This window comes from Entelurus aequoreus, linkage group LG27 (genome assembly GCF_033978785.1).
Source record: "Entelurus aequoreus isolate RoL-2023_Sb linkage group LG27, RoL_Eaeq_v1.1, whole genome shotgun sequence".
Taxonomy (NCBI): Eukaryota; Metazoa; Chordata; class Actinopteri; order Syngnathiformes; family Syngnathidae; genus Entelurus; species Entelurus aequoreus.
The window spans coordinates 34,676,078-34,691,812 of NC_084757.1; the positions used below are offsets into that span (position 1 = coordinate 34,676,078).

A 15,735-nucleotide genomic window follows, 5' to 3' on the forward strand; every position below is an offset into this window, starting at 1 on the left:
ATATATATATATATATATATATATATATATATATATATATATATATATATATATATATATATATATATATATATATATATATATATACTTATATGTGTATATATATGTATAAATATATATACATGTATGCATATATGTGTATATATATATATATATATATATATATATATATATATATATATATATATATATTTATATATATATACTGTATATATATATGTATATATGTATACAAACGTATATTTATATATATATGTATACATTTATACATATATATGAATATATATATATGAATATATATACATATATGTATATGTGTATATATATGTATATATATATAAACGTATATTTATATATATGTATACATTTATACATAAATACGTATATATATATATATATATATATATATATATATATATATATATATATATATATATATATATATATATATATATATATACACACACACATATATGTGCATATATATGTATACATATATACGTATATATGTATGAATATATATACATATATGTGTGTGTATATATTTATGTATATATGTGTATATATATATATATATATATATATATATATATATATATATATATATATATATATATATATATATATATATATATATATATATATATATATGTATATATATATATATATGTATATATATGTATATATATATAAATATATATATATGCACATATATGTGTGTATATATGTATACATTTATACATACATACGTATATATGTAAGAATATATATATATATATATATATATATATATATATATATATATATATATATATATATATATATATATATATATATATATATATATATATATATATATATATATATATATATATGCTCTCTTATCTATTCAATCAGTCAAAGACAGGAAATATTTTGTTGATATATTTTTATTCTTCTCTCATTACTTTTTTCCGAGCAATAAAAATCCAAATAAAAAGTAGAAATATTGCAAAATGGTGTGACAAAATGGAGGTTGACTTCCTGCCGCCTCACTTGAGCGCCGGGTCTGGACACAAGCGGTCTTTTAGGTCCTCCCTGGTCCTGCGCCTCCAGCCCTGGGAGGACACGTGGTAGACGTCCACCGCGTTCCCAGAGTAGGCGTCTCTGTGCGCCGCCCGCGTCACCGCCTCCTTCGCCACCAGCGTCGCCTCCTCCACCGTCATTCGCCAGTCCAGCGCCTGGTCCAGGACGGCGTAGGCGTAGGGCGACCCGGAGCCCACGGAGAAGAGCGTCCCCTGGAGGCGCGTGCCGTCGCTGCACACGTAGAAGAGGGCGGGGCCAGTGTCCCACCCACACAGCGTGGTGGCCACACACAGCTGGCTGCCCTTGAAGGGGAGGAGCATGTGCCACAGCAGCTTGGCGGCGCTGCAGGTGGACAAGCGCCGTCCGTGCCGCAGCTGGTAGAGCCGCAGTTCCCGCCCCAGAAGGCGTTTCCAGAAGCCGCAGTCGGCCGAGGTGCCCGAGCTGGTGGCCACCAGGTGGCTGTGGATGGGCTCCACCTTGTCCGAGTCCGGACTGGCCACCAGGCCGCTGCAGCTGGAGCGAGTGTCTGCCGCCGCCAGCACGCCGCCCTGGAAGGTGAAGGCCAGGGTGGTGGTGCCGTGAGACGTGGCGAAGGGGGGCCACACCCGCCCAGAGCCGCTCCAGGAGGTCTGGAAGGGATGAGCTTTTCCAAGGTGTCTTTGGTGAAGACCGGGCGGGATGTAGAAGTCCAAGAGTGAGGTAGGACTAAACAGTCCACAAGTCACATGACCACTTTTCTCTACACCGCACAGCTCTTGTAACGCCATCGCACCAAACTTCTACGACATAAACTTCTACGACATAAACTTCTACGACCTAAACTTCTACGGCTTAAACTTCTACAACCTAAACTTCTACGATCTGAACTTCTACAACATAAACTTCTACAACTTAAACTTCTACGACCTAAACTTCTACAACCTAAAGTTCTACGATCTGAACTTCTACAACTTAAACTTCTACAACTTAAACTTCTAGAACTTAAACTTCTACGACCTAAACTTCTACGACCTGAACTTCTACGATCTGAACTTCTACAACTTAAACTTCTACAACTTAAACTTCTACAACTTAAACTTCTACGACCTGAACTTCTACAACCTAAACTTCTACAACTTAAACTTCTACGACCTGAACTTCTACAACCTAAACTTCTACGATCTGAACTTCTACAACTTAAACTTCTACAACTTAAACTTCTAGAACTTAAACTTCTACGACCTAAACTTCTACGACCTGAACTTCTACGACCTAAACTTCTACGACCTAAACTTCTACGATCTGAACTTCTACAACTTAAACTTCTACAACTTAAACTTCTACAACTTAAACTTCTACGACCTGAACTTCTACAACCTAAACTTCTACAACCTAAACTTCTACAACTTAAACTTCTACGACCTGAACTTCTACAACCTAAACTTCTACAACTTAAACTTCTACGACCTGAACTTCTACAACCTAAACTTTTACAACCTACACTCCTAGAACTTAAACCTCTAAAACTCTAACTTCTACGACTTAAACTTCTACAACCTAAACTTCTACAACCTACACTCCTAGAACTTAAACCTGTAAAACTCAAACTTCTACGACTTGAACTTCTACAACCTAAACTCCTAGAACTTATACTTCTATAACATAAACTTCTACAACCTAAACTTATACAACCTAAACTCCTGGAACTTAGACTTCTACAACCTAAACTTCTACAACTTAAACTCCTACAACCTAAACTTATACAACTTAAACTGCTACAATCTAAATTCCTAGGAGTTTAAACTTCTACAACCTAAACTCCTCAAACTCAAACTTCTACAACCTAAACTTCTACAACCTAAACTTCTACAACCTAAACTTCTACAACCTAAACTTCTACGACATGAACTTCTACAACCTAAACTTCTACGACATGAACTTCTACAACCTAAACTCCTCAAACTTAAACTTCTACAACCTAAACTTCTACAACCTAAACCTCTACAACCTGAACTTCTACAACCTAAACTTCTACAACCTAAACTTCTACAACTTAAACTTCTACGACCTGAACTTCTACAACCTAAACTTCTACAACTTAAACTTCTACGACCTGAACTTCTACAACCTAAACTTTTACAACCTACACTCCTAGAACTTAAACCTCTAAAACTCTAACTTCTACGACTTAAACTTCTACAACCTAAACTTCTACAACCTACACTCCTAGAACTTAAACCTGTAAAACTCAAACTTCTACGACTTGAACTTCTACAACCTAAACTCCTAGAACTTATACTTCTATAACATAAACTTCTACAACCTAAACTTATACAACCTAAACTCCTGGAACTTAGACTTCTACAACCTAAACTTCTACAACTTAAACTCCTACAACCTAAACTTATACAACTTAAACTGCTACAATCTAAATTCCTAGGAGTTTAAACTTCTACAACCTAAACTCCTCAAACTTAAACTTCTACAACCTAAACTTCTACAACCTAAACTTCTACGACCTGAACTTCTACAACCTAAACCTCTACAACCTGAACTTCTACAACCTAAACTTCTACAACCTAAACTCCTACAACTTAAACCTCTAAAACTCAAACTTCATAAACTTCTACAACCTAAACTCCTAGAAATTAGACTTCTACAACCTAAACTTATACAATATAAACTCCTGGAACTTAGACTTCTACAACCTAAACTTCTACAACCTAAACTTCTACGATCTGAACGTCTGCAACCTAAACTTCTACAACCTAAACTTCTACAACTTAAACTTCTACAACCTAAACTTCTACAACCTAAACTTCTACAACCTAAACTTCTACGATCTGAACTTCTACAACCTAAACTTCTACAACCTAAACTTCTACAACCTAAACTTCTTTAATCTAAACTTCTACAACTTAAACTTCTACAACCTAAACTCCTAGAACTTAAACTTCTACAACTTCAACTTCTACAACTGAAACTGAAGCGTCTATAGGATCCTAGCACCTGAACTAGGACTGAACTGGTCAATGAGCATCTTTTATACCAGACTAAAGCCAACAAGCTCCTCCCCCCAAGCGTAAGAGTCAGCAAATGCTCTCCTCTCAGCTTCTCCTCCTCAAGTTGTTGTGGATCCACAGAGTCCTGAAGTGCTGCCAGCTGGACTTAGCGCTGATCAGGCTCTCCTGGGGTTTGAATCCCTGGTAGATGAGCAAGCAGCATGAGGTGAGGTGTCTCATTACCAGCACGCTGTGCAAACATGCACGCACAACTCAGAGGGGGAGGCGGCCACACTGTGAGGGGAGGAGTCTACGTAACATGATGACGTCATTTTAATCAACACTTCCATTGATTACTCTTAGTGATAAATGTCGTGTTAGCATGTAGCTCACATAGCTAAGCTAGTGTTGCTAACCTAGCATGATGTTAAAATGTAATGTTAGCATGTAGCTCACATAGCTATGCTAGTGTTGCTAACCTAGCACGATGTTCAATCAATCATCAATCAATGTTTATTTATATAGCCCTAAATCACAAGTGTCTCAAAGGGCTGTACAAGCCACAACGACATCCTCGGTGTCGAGTGGGTCTGATATAATATTGTGAAAGTCCAACACATCAGCGAAAGTCCAGTCCATGGTGGGGCCAGCGGGAACCATCCCGAGTGGAGACGGGTCAGCAGCGTAGAGATGTCCCCATCCGATGGACAGGCTAGCGGTCCACCCCGGAGCAGAGTAGAAAAGAAAAGAAAAGAAACGGCAGATCAACTGGTCTAAAAAGGGAGTCTATTTAAAGGCTAGAGTATACAAATGAGTTTTAAGATGAGACTTAAATGCTTCTACTGAGGTAGCATCTCTAACTTTTACCGGGAGGGCATTCCATAGTATTGGAGCCCGAATAGAAAACGCTCTATAGCCCGCAGACTTTTTTTGGGCTCTGGGAATCACTAATAAGCCGGAGTTCTTTGAACGCAGATTTCTTGCCGGGACATATGGTACAATACAATCGTCAAGATAGGCAGGAGCTTGACCGTGTAGTATTTTATACGTAAGTAGTAAAACCTTAAAGTCGCATCTTAGGTGCACAGGAAGCCAGTGCAAGTGAGCCAGTATAGGCGTAATATGATCAAACTTTCTTGTTTTTGTCAAAAGCCTTGCAGCCGCATTTTGTACCATCTGTAATCTTTTAATGCTAGACATAGGGAGGCCTGAAAATAATACGTTACAGTAATCGAGACGAGATGTAACGAACGCATGGATAATGATCTCAGCATCGCTTGTGGACAAAATGGAACGAATTTTAGCGATATTACGGAGATGAAAGAAGGCCGTTTTAGTAACACTCTTAATGTGTGACTCAAACGAGAGAGTTGGGTCGAAGATAATACCCAGATTCTTTACGGAGTCGCCTTGTTTAATTGTTTGGTTGTCAAATGTTAAGGTGGTATTATTAAATAGATGTTGGTGTCTAGCAGGACCGATAATCAGCATTTCCGTTTTCTTAGCGTTGAGTTGCAAAAAGTTAGCGGACATCCATTGTTTAATTTCATTAAGACGCGCCTCCAGCTGACTACAATCCGGCGTGTTGGTCAGCTTTAGGGGCATGTAGAGTTGAGTGTCATCAGCATAACAGTGAAAGCTAACACCGTATTTGCGTATAATGTCACCTAGCGGCAGCATGTAAATACTAAAGAGTGCAGGGCCAAGAACTGAACCCTGGGGAACTCCGCACGTTACCTTGACATAGTCCGAGGTCACATTGTTATGGGAGACACACTGCATCCTGTCAGTAAGATAAGAGTTAAACCAAGACAAGGCTAAGTCTGACATCCCAATACGTGTTTTGATACGCTCTAATAAAATATTATGATCGACGGTATCGAAAGCGGCGCTAAGATCAAGAAGCAGCAACATAGATGACGCATCAGAATCCATCGTTAGCAATAGATCATTAGTCATTTTTGCGAGGGCTGTCTCCGTAGAGTGATTTGCCCTGAAACCGGATTGAAAAGGTTCACAGAGATTGTTAGTCACTAAGTGTTCATTTAGCTGCTGTGCGACAATTTTTTCGAGAATTTTGGAAATAAACGGAAGGTGGGAGACCGGTCGGTAGTTCACCATGAGGTCAGGATCGAGGTTAGGTCTTTTGAGTAGAGGATGAATAACCGCTTTTTTGAATGCTAGAGGAACAGTACCAGAGGAAAGTGATAGGTTTATAATATTTAACACTGATGGACCTAATAAAACAAAAAGCTCCTTGATAAGTTTCCCAGGAATTGGGTCAAGTAAACATGTTGTTTGTTTTGTCCCATTTACACATTTTAACAATTCCTCCAATGTTATTTCATCAAAGAGAGAGAAACTATTTTGGAGGGCAGTGTCCGTCGTATATACAGTCATATTTGTGTTAATAGAACCCAGTTGTGGCTGGGATGCATTGTCTTTAATCTCTTTTCTGATGAGTTCAATTTTCTTATTAAAGAAATTCATAAAGTCATCTGCTGAGTGGGTGGAGCTACTGGGAGGAGTCCCTTGTTGGGTTAGCGATGCTACTGTACTAAACAGAAATTTAGGATCATTTTTGTTGAGGTGGATGAGATTTGAGTAATATTTAGCTTTAGCTGAGGTAAGCATGCGTTTATAAGTTATTAAACTATCACTCCATGCTTGATGGAAAACCTCAAGTTTAGTCGCACGCCATTTGCGTTCCAGCTTTCTACATGATCATTTCTGGGCTTTAGTTTCTTCTGTAAACCATGGGGTACGCCTTTTAGGGGCCCTTTTCAGCTTTAGCGGTGCTACAATATCAATGGTGTCGCGCAGGGCGTCGTTAAAGTTGTTAGTGAGGTTATCAATAGAGCCCACATAATTTGGGAAAGGTGCCATTACTGAAGGCAGTAGGTCAGTAAGAGTCGTCGTTGTGGCAGTATTAATGTTGCAGCTGCTATAGTAGTTATTATTATTATTATTAGTTTGTTGACAATGAGTCAGAACTTCGAATTTTATAAGGTAATGATCGGACATTACTTTAGTGTACGGGAGTATCGTAACTTTAGAGGTGGTGACACCCCTGACAAGCACTAGATCTATCGTATTACCGTTGCGATGCGTGGGTTCATGTATTATTTGTGTAAGACCACAGCTACCAATTATAGTCTGGAGCGCCACGCATGGAGGGTCCGATGGGGTATTCATATGGATGTTAAAGTCTCCCATTATGATTATATTGTCGGCGTGCGTCACTACATCAGCAACGAACTCTGAAAATTCATTGATAAAGTCCGAATAGGGCCCAGGGGGGCGGTAGATGACAGCCAGGTGGAGAGGCAGCGGTGTGACAAACCTCATAGTGAGCACCTCAAACGAGTTATATTTATTATTTAGGTCCGAGGTAAGGCTAAAGTTTTTGTTGTATATTAGTGCAACACCCCCACCCCTTTTAATGGGGCGGGCAATATGCGTTCCCGCATAGCCAGGAGGAGACGCCTCACCCAGCGCAAAAAATGTGTCTGGTTTGAGCCAGGTCTCGGCTAGACCAACGACATCAAGATTGTTGTCTCTGATGACTTCATTAACTAATAACGTTTTGGAAGACAATGACCTTATGTTTAAAAAGCCCATATTATAGGTAGTGGGCTGTTTTGAGGAGTTTTTGTTGAAAGTATCCGTAGTAGCAATATTAATAATGTTACGTTTATTATGCATAGTGCACTTTAAATAATTTCGACCATATCTAGGAATTGATATGACAGGAATTTTTAGATTGTTTGCCACCTCAGTAAAATGCATGTCCACCTCTGACGCAGAAAAAACATTATGTGAGTTGTATATTATTCTAGAAGAATTGCTATGTGTGCAGGGATTATCCAGCCTGGCGCTGGCTAGTTCTAGCTTAACAGACTCCTTATTAGCGCTTCTTTGTGGATTAGCATTTAGCTTTTTCGTTAGCCCCGCTAACAACAAAGCATTTAGCTTTGTTGTTAGCCCCGCCCGACACCCCCGCTTCTGCTTCCGAGCGCACCGCTTACGTCTCTTTCGCTGACCGTCTCCGCTGGTAGTCGACGCCGCTGCTTCAAAGGCCACTGCTGGATGTAGCTCGCGAAGAATTCCCAAGCTAGCGAGCAGGTCCATCGTACACGCATCTATCAGCCCAAAATGGCCCGATCTCTCCACATCCAGAATTGTAAGTCGGTCGTAAGTGATCACGGAGTGAACACGCTGTGAGCCAGCCATGAAATTGACTGAATTGAGGGGTATTTTTGCCCTCACTTCCAGGAGCGCTCGCACGAAGCCGCTGCTCTGAAGCGCATGTTAAAATATAATGTTAGCATGTAGCTCACATAGCTATGCTAGTGTTGCTAACCTAGCATGATGTTAAAATGTATTGTTAGCATGTAGCTCACATAGCTACACTAGTGTTTTTAACCTAGCATGATGTTAAAATATAATGTTAGCATGTAGCTCACATAGCTATGCTAGTGTTGCTAACCTAGCATGATGTTAAAATGTAGTGTTAGCTTGTAGCTCACATAGCTATGCTAGTGTTGTTAACCTAATATGATGTTGAAATGTATTGTTAGCATGTAGCTCACATAGCTGTGCTAGTGTTGCTAGCCTAGCATGATGTTAAAATGTATTGTTAAGAGGTAGCTCACATAGCTACACTAGTGTTGTTAACCTAGCATGATGTTAAAATATAATGTTAGCATGTAGCTCACATAGCTACGTTAGTGTTGCTAACCTAGAATTATGTTAAAATGTAATATTAGCATGTAGCTCACATAGCTATGCTAGTGTTGCTAACCTAGAATTATGTTAAAATGTAATATTAGCATGTAGCTCACATAGCTACGCTAGTGTTAAATGTAATGTTAGCATGTAGCTCACGTAGCTACGTTAGTGTTGCTAACCTAGCACGTTGCTAAATGTAATGTTAGCATGTAGCTGACATAGCTACGTTAGTGTTGCTTACCTAGAATTATGTTAAAATGTAATATTAGCATGTAGCTCACATAGCTATGCTAGTGTTGCTAACCTAGAATTATGTTAAAATGTAATATTAGCATGTAGCTCACATAGCTACACTAGTGTTGGTAACCTAGCACGTTGATAAATGTAATGTTAGCATGTAGCTCACATAGCTACGTTAGTGTTGCTAACCTAGCACGTTGCTAAATGTAATGTTAGCATGTAGCTCACATAGCTACGTTAGTGTTGCTTACCTAGAATTATGTTAAAATGTAATATTAGCATGTAGCTCACATAGCTATGCTAGTGTTGCTAACCTAGAATTATGTTAAAATGTAATATTAGCATGTAGCTCACATAGCTACACTAGTGTTGGTAACCTAGCACGTTGCTAAATGTAATGTTAGCATGTAGCTCACGTAGCTACGTTAGTGTTGCTAACCTAGCACGTTGCTAAATGTAATGTTAGCATGTAGCTCACATAGCTACGTTAGTGTTGCTAACCTAGAATTATGTTAAAATGTAATATTAGCATGTAGCTCACATAGCTACGTTAGTGTTGCTAACCTAGAATTATGTTAAAATGTAATATTAGCATGTAGCTCACATAGCTATGCTAGTGTTGCTAACCTAGAATTATGTTAAAATGTAATATTAGCATGTAGCTCACATAGCTACGCTAGTGTTGGTAACCTAGCACGTTGATAAATGTAATGTTAGCATGTAGCTCACGTAGCTACGTTAGTGTTGCTAACCTAGAATTATGTTAAAATGTAATATTAGCATGTAGCTCACATAGCTATGCAAGTGTTGCTAACCTAGAATTATGTTAAAATGTAATATTAGCAGGTAGCTCACATAGCTACACTAGTGTTGGTAACCCAGCACGTTGATAAATGTAATGTTAGCATGTAGCTCACGTAGCTACGTTAGTGTTGCTAACCTAGCACGTTGCTAAATGTAATGTTAGCATGTAGCTCACATAGCTACGTTAGTGTTGCTAACCTAGCACGTTGCTAAATGTAATGTTAGCATGTAGCTCACATAGCTACGTTAGTGTTGCTAACCTAGCACGTTGCTAAATGTAATGTTAGCATGTAGCTCACATAGCTAGCATGTGTAATTATTCTGTTTTAGGGTAAGCAGGAAAAACGGTTGAGATGAGTGTTATTTTGATGATGTCCCCAGTGAGGTCATGTCGTCCACAGTGGAATCAGCTGTGAAATATTGTCAACAAAGTGGAGAATTGTGGCTAATAATAATTTTATATTACACAAATAAAAAGGCCATTGCTTTTTATTTGTCTTCCAACCCTCGTTGCTAACGGCCAACGATGAAATATGATTTTGTTTTTATGTGCGTGTGAAATATCATCGCGTTGACCTCAGCACGCACTTTTACTTTCACTTTCCCGCAGCGCGGCGTGCGCCCGCTTGTTTTATGGCGGCCGCAAGACGGCGAGGTCAGCCATTCTGAATTCAGCCTCACGCCTGAGGGCTGGATCCAGTTACGGCCTCACGTGGCCCGGCTGCGAGGCGTCCGCCGGGCCGCCGCGCCATCCATCACCTCCACGCCGCCCGGGACCGCGTGGTGACGTCGCTTGTGGACACGGGTGGAGATGAGCGGCGTGATGACGCTGAGTGATGGCGTGTGTTTTGTGCGTGTGTCGGGGATTTATCACGACGCCAAGAAATGTGCCGGTGTCACTTCTTCTGTGAGGAGGACCCGGCATCAATCCTGCCTGCGCATTACACCACTAAAGTGCAGAAAATACATCAAACCTGCAGCCACTGAAAGAACTAAAACTACTAAAAACAACCAAAAAAACAACTGCAAGAAATAAAGAAACCGACAAGACCTGAAAAAAACATACTTAAAACACCTGAAATAACTCAAACAACCAATTAAAACAAGTAAAACAAACAACCAAAACAACTGCAAGAAATAAAGAAACTTACAATACCTAAACCATCATACTTAAAACACCTGAAATAACTAAAACAATCAAAACAACTAAAATAAACAACCAAAACAACTGCAAGAAATAAAGAAACCTACAATACCTAACATCATACATAAAACACCTGAAATAACTAAAACAATTAAAAAAACTAAAATAAACAACAAAAACAACTAAAAGAAATAAAGAAACCTACAACACCTAAAACATCATACATAAAACACCTGAAATAACTAAAACAATTAAAAAAACTAAAATAAACAACCAAAACAACTGCAAGAAATAAATAAACCTACAATACCTAACATCATACTTAAAACACCTGAAATAACTAAAACAATTAAAAAAACTAAAATAAACAACCAAAACAACTGCAAGAAATAAATAAACCTACAATACCTAAAACATCATACTTAAAACACCTGAAATAACTAAAACAATCAAAACAACTAAAATAAACAACCAAAAAACTGCAAGAAATAAAGAAACCCACAATACCTAAAACATCATACTTAAAACACCTGAAATAACTGAAACAATTAAAACAACTGAAACAACTTAAGATACCAAAACAACTAAAAACAACCAAAAACAACTGCAAGAAATAAAGAAAGCTACAAGACCTGGGAAAAAAAACATACTTAAAATAAATAAAACAACTGAAACAACGGAAATAACTAAAACAACTAAAATACTGCAATAACTAAAACAACCGAAATAACTAAAACAACAGAAGGAACTAAATCAACTAAAATAATTAAATAATTAAAACAATTAAAAAAACTAAAATAAACAACAAAAACAACTACAAGAAATAAAGAAACCTACAATAACTAAAACATCATACATAAAACACCTGAAATAACTAAAACAATTAAAACAACTAAAATAAACAACCAAAAAAACTGCAAGAAATAAAGAAACCTACAATACCTAAAACATCATACTTAAAACACCTGAAATAACTAAAACAATTAAAACAACTGAAACAACTTAAGATACCAAAACAACTAAAAACAACCAAAAACAACTGCAAGAAATAAAGAAAGCTACAAGACCTGGGGAAAAAAACATACTTAAAATAAATAAAACAACTGAAACAACGTAAATAACTAAAACAACTAAAATACTGCAATAACTAAAACAACCGAAGAAACTAAATCAACTAAAATAATTAAATAATTAAAACAATTACAAAAACTAAAATAAACAACAAAAACAACTACAAGAAATAAAGAAACCTACAATACCTAAAACATTATACTTAAAACACCTGAAATAACTAAAACAAATAAAACAACTAAAATAAACAACCAAAACAACTGCAAGAAATAAAGAAACCTACAATACCTAAAACATCATACTTAAAACACCTGAAATAACTAAAACAATTAAAACAAGTAAAATAAAACAACCAAAACAACTGCAAGAAATAAAGAAACCTACAATACCTAAAACATCATACTTAAAACACCTGAAATAACTAAAACAATTAAAACAACTGAAACAACTTAAAATACCAAAATAACTAAAAACAACCAAAAACCACTGCAAGAAATAAAGAAAGCTACAAGACCTGGAAAAAAAAACATACTTAAAATAAATAAAACAACTGAAACAACGGAAATAACTAAAACAACTAAAATACTGCAATAACTAAAACAACTGAAATAGCTAAAACAACAGAAGGAACTAAATCAACTAAAATAATTAAATAATTAAAACAATTAAAAAAACTAAAATAAACAACAAAAACAACTACAAGAAATAAAGAAACCTACAATACCTAAAACATCATACATAAAATACCTGAAATAACTAAAACAATTAAAACAAGTAAAATAAACAACCAAAACAACTGCAAAAAATAAAGAAACCTATAATACCTAAAACATCATACATAAAACACCTGAAATAAATAAAACAATTAAAACAACTAAAATAAACAACCAAAACAACTGCAAGAAATAAAGAAACCTACAATACCTAAAACATCATACTTAAAACACCTGAAATAACTAAAACAATTAAAACAAGTAAAATAAACAACCAAAACAACTGCAAGAAATAAAGAAACCTACAATACCTAAAACATCATACATAAAACACCTGAAATAACTAAAACAATTAAAACAAGTAAAATAAACAACCAAAACAACTGCAAGAAATAAAGAAACCTACAATACCTAAAACATTATACTTAAAACACCTAAAATAACTAAAACAATTAAAACAAGTAAAATAAACAACCAAAACAAATGCAAGAAATAAAGAAACCTACAATACCTAAAACATCATACATAAAACACCTGAAATAACTAAAACAATTAAAACAACTAAAATAAACAACCAAAACAACTGCAAGAAATAAAGAAACCTACAATACCTAAAACATCATACATAAAACACCTGAAATAACTAAAACAATTAAAACAATTGAAACAACTTAAAGTACCAAAACAACTAAAAACAACCAAAAACAACTGCAAGAAATAAAGACACGTACAAGACCTGGAAAAAAAACGTACTTAAAATAACTAAAACAACGGAAATAACTAAAACAACTAAAATACTGCAATAACTAAAACAACCGAAATAACTAAAACAACTGAAGGAACTAAATAAACTAAAATAATGAAATAACTAAAACAATTAAAACAATTAAAAATAAACAACCAGAACAACTGCAAGAAATTAAGAAACCTACAATACCTAAAACAACATACTTAAAACATCTGAAATAACTAAAACAAATAAACCAATTGAAATAACTAAAACAATTAAAACAACTGAAGCAACTTAAATGCCAAATCAACTAAAAAAAAACCTGAAATAAAACAACTGAAATAACTGAAACAACTAAAACAACAGAAATTACGGAAATAAATAAAATAACTAAAATACTGCAATAACTAAAACAACCGAAATAACTAAAACAACTGAAGGAACTAAATAAACTAAAATAATGAAATAACTAAAACAATTGAAACAATTAAAAATAAACAACCAGAACTGCAAGAAATAAAGAAACCTACAATACCTAAAACAACATACTTAAAACACCTGAAATAACTAAAACAAATAAACCAACTGAAATAACTAAAACAATTAAAACAACTGAAGCAACTTAAATGCCAAATCAACTAAAAAAAACCTGAAATAAAACAACTAAAATAACTGAAACAACTGAAATAACTAAAACAACTACAACAACAGAAATTACGGAAATAAATAAAACTAATAAAATAACTAAAACAACTAAAACAACTGAAACAACTGAACTACTAAAACAACTGAAAACAACCAAAACAACTGCAAGAAATAAAGAAAACTACAAGACCTGAAAAAAAACTTACTTAAAACACCTGAAATAACGCAAACAACTAAAATACTATAATAACTAAAACAACTGAAACAACCGAAATAACTAAAACAACCGAAGGAACTAAATCCACTAAAATAATGAAATAACTAAAACAATTAAAACAACTAAAATAAACAACCAAAACAATTAAAACAACTAAAATAAACAACCAAAACAACTGCAGGAAATAAATAAACCCTCAATACCTAAAACATCATACTTAAAACACCTGAAATAACTAAAACCATTAAAACAACTGAAACAACTTAAATACCAAAACAACTAAAAACAACCAAAACAACTGCAAGAAATAAAGAAACCTACAAGACCTGGAAAAACAAAACATACTTAAAACACCTGAAATAACCGAAATAACTAAAACAACTGAAGGAACAAAATCAACTAAAATAATGAAATAACTAAAACAGTTAAAACAACTAAAATAAACAACGAAAACAACTGCAAGAAATAAAGAAACCTACAATACCTAAAACAACATACTTAAAACACCTGAAATAACTAAAACAAATAAACCAACTGAAATAACTAAAACAATTAAAACAACTGAAACAACTTAAAGTTAAGTTAAAGTTAAAGAAATACCAAATCAACTAAAAAAAACAGGAAAAAAACCCCCAACTGAAATAACTGAAACAACTGAAGTAACTAAAACAACTAAAACAACAGAAATTACGGAAATAAATAAAACAAATAAAACAACTGAAATAACTAAAACAACTAAAACAACTGAAACAACTGAACTACTAAAACAACTGAAATAACTAAAACAAATAAAGCAACTGAAACAACTCAAACAACTAAAACAACTGAAATAACTAAAACAAATACACCAACTGAAATAACTAAAACAATTAAAACAACGGAAACAACTTAAATACCAAAACAACTAAAAACAACCAAAACAACTGCAAGAAATAAAAAAACCTACAAGACCTGGAAAAAACAACATACTTAAAACACCTGAAATATCTCAAACAACTAAAATAATGAAATAACTAAAACAACTAAAATAATGAAATAACTAAAACAACAAAAATGACTAAAACAACTGAAGGAACTAAATCAACTAGAATAATGAAATAACTAAAACAATTAAAACATGATTGATAGTGGTAATGATACTCACAACCACTAGGGGGCGTCATGGCGCGTCGCCCCTGCTTATGAATGTTGCTTTACGACAACAGCAGTAAAAGACAGGATGAATGTGTCCACGCTGCTGATGGAAGCACTTTTCATATCCACAACATCAAATTAGATGTTTGTTGTGGCGTTTATTGATCGTCTGATTGATGCGACTCCAGCAAGCAGAGTCGCCGCGTCGCTCGCTCATCAATCTGCACGCCGTTGCATGAATTGCACTTACCGTGCTTGCG

At 35.3% G+C, this 15,735-nt stretch overlaps 1 protein-coding gene across 1 annotated transcript; it reads right to left on the reverse strand.

The window, feature by feature from the left end:
- Window positions 1-952: 952 nt before the first annotated feature.
- On the reverse strand, window positions 953-2,007 carry LOC133644333 (proteasome subunit beta type-11-like). Its single transcript, XM_062038732.1, has one exon. The coding sequence runs from the start codon at window positions 1,830-1,832 to the stop codon at window positions 1,032-1,034; it is 801 nt and encodes a 266-aa protein (XP_061894716.1). The 5' UTR covers window positions 1,833-2,007; the 3' UTR covers window positions 953-1,031.
- Between the last annotated feature and the right edge of the window lie 13,728 nt (window positions 2,008-15,735).